The sequence below is a fragment of the Mus caroli genome, chromosome 11, assembly GCF_900094665.2.
Source record: "Mus caroli chromosome 11, CAROLI_EIJ_v1.1, whole genome shotgun sequence".
Taxonomy (NCBI): Eukaryota; Metazoa; Chordata; class Mammalia; order Rodentia; family Muridae; genus Mus; species Mus caroli.
This window is the reverse complement of record NC_034580.1, coordinates 54,252,804-54,266,041: the sequence shown is the minus strand read 5'-3', so window position 1 is coordinate 54,266,041 and position 13,238 is coordinate 54,252,804. Positions and strand designations below refer to the sequence as shown.

Sequence of the window (13,238 nt, the reverse complement as noted above, 5' to 3'; positions counted from 1 at the left end):
TATTTAGAAACACCATTTTAGATTTTTTTTTTTTAATCTCCTCCTTGGCCTACAATTCTTAAAATTCCTGGACGGGTTGAGCTGATAAATGCCATTTTTTCATGCTAATGAGTCCAACACCATCCAACAGCCAGTAGGGTAGATTCCAGATGGAGTGGCTCACTGAAAGACCTGAGTAGGATCAGAGGGTGGGGACTTTGAGCCCAGCCCTCAGCTTCTAGGGCTAAAGGTTGAGTGGGTCATCAGTGGTCAGCGTCTCTTCAGTCATGTCCACAGCATGAAATGTCCACAACATCCCTAGAAGACCCATTCAGAGGATCCTATGTGCTTAGGGAGGTAAGGACTGGTTCTTCTTAGACTTGGCCTCTTGCTTCTTTTTATACCCCGTGTAAGGTCTTAATAGTAAATAGAAGTTGGTGGTTTTTTTTGAGTAATACGAGCTTCTAGGAGAACTCCAAACCAAGGAGGACCTTTGGAACCCTGCTTTCTAGGTGCTGGCCATCAGAGAGGTACTACAACCTGGGCTTGCCTCTGCACCAGTGTAGGGACATCTTGGGAGACAGAACCCCACCCTTGGGACCTAATGTGATCTTGAGGCAGACATTTGTCAGAGCTGAACTGAATTAAGGACATTCTTCCTCTGGTGTTCACTGATGAGGACCCTTTTAGGGTCCCAGAATCCTGTACTGTCTAGGACATGAGAGTAGAGGTAAAATACGTAGTTTGTTTTGTTTTCTGGGAAAGTATGAAACCCAATTAGGAATCACTTCTTTGCTTGAGTATCTAAGACCAGTGTCCACGAGCAAGAAAGAGGTTAGGGCCAGCAAGTATATATGCTCTCAAGAGCTCTGGGGCAACCTAGCCTGTGGCACTGTAATGGGAACATGAGTCCTTGTGCCCTGTGTAGTTAGTGCTGTAATCCTGGTCTTCACATGATAGCTGGCCTCTGGGTGTTAGTAACAGAGCCGATTATGTGAGGCCTGGCGAGAGGCCCGAAACCCAGGTGTGTGCCCATGAAGTTGCCTCTCCTACCTCCAGCTGGGAAGTGCTGGTGATGCACATCCCTAGCCCACACAGACCTATGGAAACTGCGCATCCTGGGCAGAGCCACCCCAGAAGAAAACAGGAAAGGATCGGAGTTGGCACCCTGGGGAGGGGAGGTGGAAACACTGCATGGTCTCATTTCTCTCTCTGAATTTCTAGAGCATACCCTGCAGCTAGGCTGTGGTGTTTGCTCGAAACATCCTCAGACAGCATGCCTGAGCCTCCCAGGGTGGGGATGGGAACTTCTGAGGGAGTGGAAAGAGGGTCTGCTACAGAGCAGGAGGACAGGTAATGGAAAAAGCCAGTCTTGCCGCCCCCGCTCGGACACACTGCCCCACTGTTCTCCCACTCAGCCTTGTAATGGGAAGGTGTGCAAAACGTTGCGTCTTCTGTTACTTTGGAAATTAACTAAAAATAGGCTGTTTACTTGCTATTGAGTTTTACTCAAGGGCACATGTGTGGTGGAAATGCTGAAAGAGACCCATTATGCCAATCGCAGTGTGTTAGGAGTCACAGTGACGTGGGCCTATTCCCCAAGAACGTCATTTATGTGAATTTGCTTGACACCCAGGGGTTGCCTGACATGACTCTCTTACACAGGGTCCTCTCAGGGCTAACTACTCTGTACCTGTCCTGGGGAAGGCAAGTTACAACCTTACAAAGGCAGATACCACACAGAGAGTTCAGGAACTGAGGATCTCTGGAGGGCCCATTCACTGGGTGTACACTGGGTGTCCATGCAGTGTACACAAGACTCGATTCTGGGCAGGTAACCTTTGGTGCACATGTTGAGTTACATTGGGAAGCTCTCAGGTCTGGAGTGCTGTGGTGGGCACTAGGAAGGGTAAAGGTGCTCTTTAAGTAGAAGCTTTAAGGTAGAAAAACAATTCAGAGACAGGACAGTGAGGAGCCTTGAGATGGCTCTAAGGGAGGGGGCAGCAGAGTGAAGCTCAGAGCCCATTAGAGTGAGCAGAGTTGGACTTGAACCGAGCCAAGCTAAAAGTGAAAAAAGAAAATGGAGCTTTATTCAGTGTGGCCACATTGGAAGAGGTACAAAGAGATCTGATGAACCAAGTCCTGAAGTGAGATTAAATAGAAGGCCAAAGATTTGCATACTTGAGCAGTACAGGTGTGGCTACACACGCTGTTAATCCATCCTTGTCTGGACTTTAGTCTCCTTCTGTGAGGTGGTCTAACAAGTTGTTAAAATTATGTGAAATCAAAAAAAAAAAAAAAAAAAACCAGCTGGGTGGTGGCAGCAAGCTTTCTTTGCACTATGGCATCTTGCTGGCCACCTCCAAAGAAAATCTTTTTGCTTATATTTCTGGTGCTCCGTTGATTATATCTGAAATTTCATTAGAAATGTGAAGATGAGCCGGGAGTGGTGGCACATGCCTTTAATCCCAGCACTTGGGAGGCAGAGGCAGGCAGATTACTGAGTTTGAGGCCAGCCTGGTCTACAAAGTGAGTTCCAGGACAGCCAGAGCTATACAGAGAAACCCTGTCTCAAAAACAAAAAACAAAAACAAAATTATGTGAAAAGGCAGGTCCCCTTTTGGCTGGTGCCTTTTCTTTCTCCCAGTTTGAGATTCCCGGGGAGATACCCATTTCTCTGGGTGCCTTTGTTTTAACACTTTGATAGTTGGATTGAAAGGAATAATTGTCTCTTTAAAATATTTTCATTTCTGCCAGGTCTGTTAGACCAGGATTTACTATAGGTTTAAGAGGATGAGGAAGAGGGATCCAGAAACTCTTGGTTCCAACAGAATTTTTGTTACCAAAAAAAAAAAGAGGAGGAGGAGGAAGAGAAGAAGAAGAAGAAGAAGAGAGAGAGAGAGAGAGAGAGAGAGAGAGAGAGAAAATGAGAGAGAGAGAGAGAGAGAAACAAACAAACATTGCCAGGGCCTATAACAGTATGAGATACTCAGCAGATGACTAAACAAGGAGCTGGCTGTGGGGCTAGGCTGTTGGAGATGCCTGTAAGGTATGTTATAAAGATGCTTGTCAGGCAGCCATAAGTCTCAGTTGAAGCCTTGGGAGCTCATGGACTTGGTAAATATGACTGGGTGAAGTCAGCCTTGACTCTTAAATCTTTGTGTCTCACAGTGGGGGCAGCAACTGAAAGGGATGATGGTATCTGAGGGAGGGTATATATATGCTTTAACTTGGAGACTACTTGTTGTTGTTTGAGACAGGGTTTCTCTGTGTAGTCCTGGCTGTCCTCGAATTCACTCTGTAGACCAGAGGTACCCCTGTCTCTGCTTCCCAAGTGCTAGAATCAAAGGTGTTTGCTACTGTGCCTGGTTTAACTAGAAGATTTATAGTAGGCTTGTGAACTGACGAAGTTCTTAAGGGGAATTTCTGGTAAGTAGTCTCTTATTAAAGCTATAATGACGTGGAGAGGTTGGAAAGCCTTTGGCATCTATTGACTTAACAGACCACCAGCTTCTACCAAACCTAAAGCTAGGAATGGCATTGGGTAACACCGAGGCCTAGAGAACAGCATTTTCCATTTGCTGTAGCCGCAATGAACTCTGACAAATCCATTGACACATTTTTACCTTTGCCTTGACTTATGACTTCCTTTGTTTTATAAAACTCCATGAAATGGCTTCCACTTTGGAACATGGAATTTGGGGTAACCTAAATCTGTGTTGTTGGACCCTGGTCACTCAAAATGGCTCCAGAAGAAACATCTGTTAATTCTATTTAAGGTGAGAGATAAAGTAAATGGGATTGACTACAACCCATAGCCCATGTCCAGTTGCTAGTATATTGTAGATGAAGCTCCTTGGCACAGCCACACCCCTCAGTTATGTGTTAACCTGTGGTTGTCAGTGACAGTGACTAAGGTTCATGGCTCCTAAGCCTAAAGCACTTGCATGGCCCTCGGGCCAGGTTCATAGGCCTGGTACAAAGAAGAGTGAAGTCACTGATGCTGGGGGTGGGGTGGGATGGGGTGGGTGGGTCCAGCTTCAAGGGGAGCAGGAGCCCCTTGAGGACTCAATGGGGGCTATGTCGATCTAGGCAAATAGGAAGGTCACGGGGTCTAACCATGCATGGGCAGCTTCTCCCTCATGGGTGGGAGTAGCTTTCTCCTTTCTGCCCTTTGTTTATTTTGGCTTTCTGGAAAAGACATCCTGGAAATCTGCGGTAGGAAAAGTTGTGGCCACATGTTTCTCCTTTGAAATCTCTCAGTCCTGGGCACGGCACGCATACTCATTGTCATGTCATATGACAGGTGCTTGCTGGTCCTCTCCTCAACTTTTGGTTCTCTGTCCTTTCCTCTTTGAGTCTCTCAATGAGCTTGAGGTCTTTTAGTTATTCTACTGAGGGTCAGCAGAGGTCCAGGAGGTGAGGTAACTTTCCCCAAGTCATAAAACTCTGGTGGAGCCGGAGGAGTGGAGGAGTGGCAACTGGAACCACTGTGAGCTCCGCTGCGGCTGGGTGCGGGGATTTTCTGGGGAAAATGTGGAGAATCCCCCAGTGCTCTGCTCATGAACAGCTTTGTGGAGCTGATACAAACTTTTTGGTGTCTAGCAATGCAATAGTGCGTTGTCTTGTTTCCTAGAAAATGACTCCTGAAATCCTGGGAAGGGAAGTGTCTTCTGCGGGCCAGCAGTCCCGAGGTTCAGGGGAACTGGTCATTGCAGATCCAGGGCACGCTCAGAGGATAGGGAGGTCAGTCTTACTCCCAGGCCTCAAAGAAGGCAGGGGGCTGAAGGTTGTCTGGATCACCTGTGACTAATGAAGCCTGCGTGGGTAGATGGACTGCCACAGAGGTAGGCTTCCTAATAGCTGAATACTCAGACGTTCCGGGGAGGCCAAGGACGCCTTTTCCCTTCTTTATACCGGCCCTGTACATCTTTTTCATCTGCATCCATTTTAGTACCCTTAAAATCAACTGGTAAACCTAAGTTTTTCCGAGTTGGATAAGCTGTTTGAGAAACTGAATCCAATCTGAGAAGGTGGTAGACCCTGACTTACCAGCAGTGGGTCAGATATAGCTTGGCCTTGACTTTGGCATCTAAGTGAAGGCTGGCTTAGGAACAGACTGTCTTCAAGTAGATTAGGTTGCAGTGGAAGAGGGCTAGAGACACTGGCTGGTGTCCACTTGAGAACCAGTTACTAGGTGATGTGTAAGGAGACCCCCCCTACACACACACACACACACACACACACACACACACACACACATATATTTGCAGAAGTGATAGTAATGTCGGAGAAACTCTGAGTTTGGTGTTTGTTTGTTTGTTTGTTTGTTTGTTTGTTTTTCCTTACCTGGACCTAGATACTGAACAAGCCACTGTCCTTTGGACATGTTTGCTTACAATTGATTGATGGGAAGTCCCTTCCAGCCAGAATGAGTGAAGACTGTCTTCAGAACCTGAGTAGTGCTTTCTGTGTCTGTGTGGCTTCCTGCCTTTAACAATTACCATAGCCGTAGAAACCGTGGCTAGGCTAAAGTGGATCCTCTAATTCTGAGAGGTACATGCCTATAATTGTTAAAGGTATTATTTTGTGTATGGGTGTGTTGCCTGCATGAATGTGCACCACATGTATACAGTGCCTTTGGAGGCCAGAAGAGGGCATCGGATCCCCTGGGACAGGAGTTCTAGACAGTTGTGAGCCACTATTCAGGTGCTGAGACTCAAACATGGGTCCTCTGGAAGAGCAGCCAGTGTTGTTAAACAGCTGAGCCATTGCTCCAGCCCCACCAATGACTTGCAAGGGTCTAGAGTCTAGCCTGTGACCACTAGTCTTACTGGAATATAGACAGGTCTTTTGAGGCATGAAGCTATCAGTACCTGCTCCCTGTATTTCCAGGCATTATGGTGGAAGGCTTAGGCACAGGCTTCCTAGTTGAGGGATTTGTTGCCTATGACTTCCTGTGGTTTATCCAAGTAGAAGACATTGCCACTGGTGTGGCCTTGGTGTGCCAGGGAGGGGTTCATAATATAGACGCGCCTTCTGAGCCCCTCCCTCAGAAAGACAAAGCACCCTTCTATACAGAAGGAAGTGTCTCCTGCAGCTGAGAAAATCTCCCCCACTTTTCCAGTGACATCAGGCTGTAAACTTCCTGGCTGTTTCTCATGGAGCCTTCCTGAGGTAAGCATTCGAGGTGTTTTGTTTGTTTAAACACGGTGGTTCCCCTTGGTCTAGCCAAGGACAGGTTGTTAGGAGACCTGGCTCAGGCTCGGCATAGGTCTTCTACAACTTGGAGTTATCTCTGAAATCCTTTTCTAAAAAATAACTTTATGTATAGTCTTCTATTCTCTTATTTGTGATGATAACAAACTTCTCACAGCTAGTTGGGCAACTTTCTTCCAGGAACATCCTCGCTCTGGTCCTGGAGCTTGGTGGAGCTGGGATTTGCTGATGTAGGAGTGACTGTTGATAGCCATAGACACGTATTGGGGAATATGGGTCTGCTCCTGCGGCTGTCATGGAAAAAAGCTCTAAGATATGTCTGTGAAGAACGTGAGCTAGGCTAGCAGAGAAGTCAAGTCGCCATTTTGTTTTTCCCTGGCACTTTTGTATTTTTTTTTTTATATTTATTTATTACATGTAAGTACACTGTAGCTGTCTTCAGACACACCAGAAGAGGGCGTAAGATCTCGTTACAGATGGTTGTGAGCCACCATGTGGTTGCTGGGATTTGAACTCTGGACCTTTGGAAGAGCAGTCGGGTACTCTTACCCACTGGGCCATCTCACCAGCCCCACTTTTGTATATCTTAAGTGTGACCGAAGTTTCCTTTCTTCATCTTTCTTTTCTTCCCTCCTCTTCCCTATTATGTCTGCTTGTTTCTGTACCTATATTGTCTGAGACTAACTCTAACCAGATAGTAAAAACTAAGGCTGGCTCCTGCTTCTCCTACTCCTGTTCACTGATGTGGTTTGGTTTTCAGAAGAAATTGGATATCCTGATGACAAAGACTGGACTTCTTCCAAGGAATCCTATGCCCCTAATCAATAGGAGATTGACACCCCCCCTTTCCCCTCTAACAGAGATGAGGGTGGGCTAAGGGTTGGAAGGGTAATAGATATAAGAGCCTAATAAAATAGCTAAGAAATGTATGACTCAGCCTCCCAACTCAGCCTTCCTCCCTTAGCCTCCCCAGGCACTACTGTATCCATCCTTTCCCATAATGTATTTCTTATGGGTTGGGTGGTGTTTCAGAAATGCTTCTCTAGGAATGAGGTCATGTGTCTGTTTCTGTAGGGTAGTAGAAAATTCTGTCTTCGTTTTGTACGTTTGACATTTTCACTTTTATATTCCCTGGAGGAGCTTGTTTTGGGAATTCTTTGAACTCCATTGAAAGCTTCAGGGTAGGAGATGTAGTTCCATGGTAGATCACTTGCCTAATAAGAAGAAATCCATAGAAAAGTAATGGGAGAGGTGGTGGTTTGAATTTGAATAGCTCACATAAGTAGCCTAACAAGGAGATAGTGTGTCACTGGGGGTGAGTTTTGAAGTTTCAAAAGCTTGTAACAATCTCTCTCTCTCTCTCTCTCTCTGTCTGTGTGTGTGTATGTATGTGTGTCTGTGGATCAGGATGTAAAGCTCCCAGCTACTTCTCCAGTACCATGTGTGCCACCATGCTTCCTTCCATGGCAGTGAACTATGCCTCTGAAACTATAAGCAAGTCCCCAGTTAAATGCTTGCCTTTATAAGGGTTACCTTGGTTATGATGTCTCTTCATAACAATAGAACAATGACTAAGACAAAAATCTTTAGGAGTGTGCAGCTGTTACTTTAATAAATACAGTTTTAGTGCCTTATCTCTTATATTCTCTGAAATACCCATAGTGCAACTATTTGTTTCCTTAATGGTTTCTCATGTGTCTCAAAGGATGTCTTTATTCTTTTTTTTGTTTTGTTTTGTTTGGTTCTTACAATTATTTTTAGTTCATTCTTCATTTATATTCTGTGTGTGCTCGAGTGCACACCACACACACACACACACACACACACACACACACACACACACACACACGCTCATGTGAGTACAAAGTATCTGCCGAGGCCAGAGGCATCTGGACCTTCTGAACTCGCAGTTGCAGGCGGTTGTGAGCTGGGAACTGCACTCTGCTCCTCCTGAAGAGCAGTAAGTGTTCGGAGCTGCCAAGCCATCTCTCCAGAGCTGGCTGTTCTGCTGCTTTTTAGAATTGCCTGGTGAGATCCTTCAGAAGAACTGCCTTCGGGTCAGAAACTGTTTATCCCGAACTATGACGGCACTATTTATTTCATACTTGTTTGTGAGTTTCTTCCAAAATTTCAGGTTGACCCATATGGTTTTTTTTTTTTTTAGTTCTTTATCACATTTCTTATCTATATAATGAATAGCGTTCCTCATTTTGCTGTCTGTCTGTATTTCCTTAGGATTTTATTCTTATTTATAGACAACCCATGGATTTCCTTTGAATTGAAATCTGTTTTCAGACAGTATCTGTATCCTTTGGAAATGCCATGCATCCTTGATTTTTTTAATTTTTTCATTGATATTTTCACATCTGGCATAACGGTTACATTTTCCAATCTTGTGGTGTAGCTTTCATAGGAAAAGACTTTTATTTAGATAGGATTTAGGGTGCAGTGTACATAGAGGTGAGCTTGGAAGTGTGGCCTGTGTAGCTTCTCCAGCTGTAGTTCGTGTCAGCAGTGCTGTGTGGACCTTCATAGCCCAATTCACAGCAGTGTGGGAATAGATGCACAACTTTACAGTGGACATGAGATTCCAAAACCGTGTTCCCTTGTGCCTGCAGACTTGAGTGACTGTGACTCTGGGGTTTAGGATGGTGGCAGCTGAAGTCCTAATGCTGCAGAGTTCCTGACCTGGTGGCTTGTGTAGACACAGGTCTTCTGATTAGGGCAGCTGGTACCCCTGTGGAACAGGAGTAGAGGTTATGGGAAGGCCAGAACCTCTTAGGTTTCCTGCACCCACTGCTGCTCACTGAATCCACAGCACTCCTTACAGACTTAAGAGGGAGCACTTGGCCTTCAGCATCGATGCCCTTGCACCTCTAGACTTCCACATAACACATGTGACACATGGCTGAAGGCAAGGTAGCAGCCCAGCCGCATCTCAGGGAGACCCCATCATGGGGGTGCAGTCTGTTTAGGAGCCTCGTTGTGACAGGTTGTGCTTTTGTATGTCTGGACTGGATGGCACCACGTTTAATACCGTTGCTATCTCCAGGACTGTCTCCTTAGAGGTGACTCACTGAGCGAATGAGTGAATTTCCCATTGATTCCACATCATAGGAGCTAGGGAGCCTGCCAGTTCTACCTTTGTATGCTTACTGCCTATCGTGGCATCTGCACGTCAGGGCCTTATCCACCTGGTGACTGATTGAGGGATCATGCTAAGATATTTCCTAAGACGTAAGCCATATCATAGGAAAACTGTTTGAGAGAGACCCAGAGGGAGAGAAAGATACACAGAGAGAGGGACAGAATCAGAGACATAACCACAGAGGATACAGGGCAGGGAGACGTAGGGAAAGCGCTGCTCTGTATTTTGCAGGGCAGAACACTTTACTGGGCATTGCCAGGCCTAGCTCCTACCCAGTCAGTAACATAGACTACCTCCTTTCTTGACTAATATTTGCTACCCGTACAAAGAGGATTGGGCAACATATCCTATAAGGGTTAAGTCATGACTTATGACTACCTTGATGAATATAATCATAAACATGAAATTTCAAACAGCCAGGTATGATGGCCCAAGTCAATATTTCTAGTACTGGCCAAGCATGGGAACTTGCGGCCACCCTGGGCTACATAGCAAGTTTAAAGCTGGTCTGAGCTACATTTGAGACCCTATTTAAAAACAAACAAACAAGGGCTGGGGTTAGAGATCAGTGGCAAAGGGCTTTCCTAGATGCACCTGGGTCTGATCCTCATTACTGGGGTAGGGGGACAGAAGCAGAAGAAAATGACACTAGCACACTTCACTGCTTATGGCCACATAATACCTGTCTATATGTAAGTGCATCCCTGTACATGTGACCTCAGGAAGGGACTGTGTCTGTAAGACTTTCCAGTAAACTGCTGGATACATACACAGTGATAGGGACATCAAAGCCACAGGGTCCTGTGCGTGGAGGGATCTGGGGCCTTGTCTCCGGTGCTTGCTGTCCTCACAGTTTTCTCAGTGGGCACAGGAGTGGAGGGTCTCATGCAGGGAGGGATGGACAAATAGTTTCCTTCCGATCTCAGCCCTCTCTACAGTTGGCTTGCTGGGCAGGGCCCCGAGCTACCTGAGGCTGCACAATCTCTCCAGGCCAACCTCCTCCTATCTGCAGTCTAAAAGAAAGGGATACATTGCAGGCTCATCTGCCCACTAATTGTTTCTTTTCCCTCAGAAGCAGATACTGCAGCCTCTGGGTAGCCCAGCAACCTAGGAACAGATGAGTTCTGATATGCGTGTCCACTCCTGGTCTTGTTCCTACTATCTGGACCTTGAGAAGCAATGGGTTCCTGGAAAACTGACCCTGACACCTCATTCACTGAAGTTCATTGTGGAAAAAACAGAAGAGGTCCTTGTTGGCCTGCCCCTCTCCAGCATCATTGAGATCAGGAAAGAGTCATCTCTCTTTATCTTCGGTGCGATCACAGTCCTGGAGAAGAGCCAGACCAAGCACTGGTTCAGCTCACTGCAGCCTAGTCGAAATGTGGTCTTCAATGTCATCGAACATTTCTGGAGGGAGCTGCTACTGTCCCAGCCAGGCACTCCTGGCAGCACACCCTCCCATGTGACCAGGGGACAGGAGCTGATGGGACTGATGGCAAATTCCCAGAAACGCATGGAAGACACAGCGAAGGATCTCCAGCAGCAGACCGAGCAGCTGGACAGCGTCCTGAAGGGCCTGGAGAAGATGGAGTCTGACCTGGACGTGGCCGACAGGTGGGCAGACTCCAGGGTCTTCTTCTCTGCCTCTTCTGGGACAGTCTCATGGTTAGCACATTCCCGGCCCCTAGAGAAAAGGCTGGGTACCTACTAGGTGGACTATGTGGGACTCATCCCAGAGAGCCATTGCCTGTCACCATGCAGATCCTGTTGGTTCACAGAGAGTAGGGTCAGGTGTCCATGTTGTGGTGGGCTGCCTGAGGGAGGCGTCTTGCTCTGTTAATGCTGTGATTCCTGTGGGCCGATTGGTCATGTCTCCAACACTCAGATCATGAGTATGATCTGTGTCCCCTCCTGGTGGTGATCTGCTTTGATGGCGACAAATAGGTTTTTTTGTTTTTGTTTTGTGCGTACCTTGCAATGTTTATTTCTTTGGTAACTTTTTCACATCTCTAAAGTATGTGACTGATTCAGAGCTCCCATTCTGTGTGTGTGCCTTGTGCCTGTTCTCTTTTGTCAGCTGTCTTGGGTTTTCTCTTCATTTTGCCCTTTTTTTGTTTTCATTCTGGTTTGTATTTCTTGAGCTTTTCTTTCCTTTCTATTAGATGTTAATTTCTTTTTTTTTTGTCAGTTTTTTTAAAATTGGATATTTTATTTATATACATTTCAAATGTTATCCCCTTTCCAGTTTCTACTCTGCAAGCCCCCTTTCCCATCCCTCCTTACCCTGCTTCTGTGAGGGTGCTTCCCCACCCACCTACCCACATCACCCTAGCATTCCTCTACACTGGGGCATCAAGCCTTTACAGGACCAAAGGCCTCCCCTCCCATTGATGCCAGATAAGGCCCCTTTACCTCCTTCCGTTCTTCCCCTAACTCATCCATTGGGGGTCCCTGTGCTCAGTCCAGTGGTTGGTACTTCCTGGCATCAGCAGTAGTGTCTGGATTTGTTGTCTGCATGTGGGATGGATCCCCAGGTGGGGCAGTCTCTGGATGGCCTTTCCTTCAGTCTCTGCTCTATTCTTTGTCCCTGTATTTCTTTTAGACAGGAGCAATTCTGGGTTAAAATTTTGGAGGTGGGTGGGTGCCCCTATCCCTCAACCAGGGAACATGCTTAACCTCTGGATATGGTCTCGACAGGGTCGCCCTCCCCTTTTTGGGGTATTTCAGCTAATGTCATCCCCATGGGGTCCTGGGAGCCTCTTACTTTCAGGCATGTGGGACTTTCTGGTTGCCACCCCTAACTCCCCATCCCCCATTGCTACACATCTCTGTTCAATTTCCTGACCCTCTGTACATCTCCATCTCCTCCCTTAACTAATTCTGCTCCTCTTTTTCCTACCCCTCTTCTCTTCCTCCCAAGTCCCTCCCACCCTCTACTTCCCTTGATGATTTTGTTCTCCTTCTAAGTAGGACTGAAGACTCTTTGGTCTTCCTTCCTCTTGAGTTTCATGTGGTCTTTGAATTGTATCGTGGATATTCAATGCTCTTTGCCTCATATCCATTTATCAGTGAGTACATACCATGTGTGTTCTTTTGTGACTGAGTTACCTCACTCAAAATGATATTTTTACTCTGAGGTAGTAGTGTCTGTCTTTGTCACTGAGGTGTGTTTCCTTTATGCTGCAAAATGCTGGATTTTGTTTATGTATCCAATATGTTAGTCTCTGTCTTTTTATTGGGCAATTGAGTCCATTGATGTTAAGAGATATTAAAGAATAGTGGTTGTTGCTTCCTGTTATTTTTGTTGTTAGAGGTAGAATTATGTTTGTGTGGCTACCTTTTGGGTTTGTTTAAAGATTACTTCCTTGGTTTTTTTTAGCATGTAGTTTCCCTCCTTGTATTGGAGTTTTCCATCTATTATCCTTTGTACGGCTGGAATTGTGTAAATTTGGTTTTGTCATGGAATATCTTGGTTTCTCCATCTGTGGTAATTGATAGTTTTGCTGGGTATAATAGCCTAGACTGACATTTGTATTCTCTTATGGTCTGTATGACACCTGCTCAGGATCTTCTGGCTTTCATAGTTTCTGGGGAAATTCTGATAGTTCTGCCTTTACATGTTACTTGACCTTTTTCCCTTATTGCTTTTAATATTCTATCTTTGTTTAGTGCATTTGGTGTTTTGATTATTATGTGTCGAGAGGAATTTCTTTTCTGTTCCAGTCTATTTGGAGTTCTGTAGGCTTCTTGTATGTTCATGGGCATCTCTTTCTTTAGGTTAGGGAAGTTTTCTTCTATAATTTTGCTGAAGATATTTACTGGCCCTTTAAGTTGGGAATCTTTGCTCTCTTCTATACCCATTATCCTTAGGTTTGATCTCATTTTGTCCTGG

At 45.8% G+C, this 13,238-nt stretch overlaps 1 protein-coding gene across 3 annotated transcripts in view; it reads left to right on the top strand.

The window, feature by feature from the left end:
* Snap47 (synaptosome associated protein 47) overlaps positions 1-13,238 on the top strand; it is a 43,067-nt gene that overhangs the window by 930 nt on the left and 28,899 nt on the right. The window contains exons 2-3 of one of the 3 annotated variants that reach the window (XM_029483437.1): positions 6,107-6,156; positions 10,419-10,960. In XM_029483437.1, coding sequence (XP_029339297.1) covers positions 10,464-10,960 — 497 coding nt within the window. In that variant the 5' untranslated portion in view covers positions 6,107-6,156; positions 10,419-10,463. The remainder of the gene's footprint in view (positions 1-6,106; positions 6,157-10,418; positions 10,961-13,238) is intronic. The other 2 variants (XM_021176083.2, XM_021176082.2) reach the window with 2 other exon arrangements.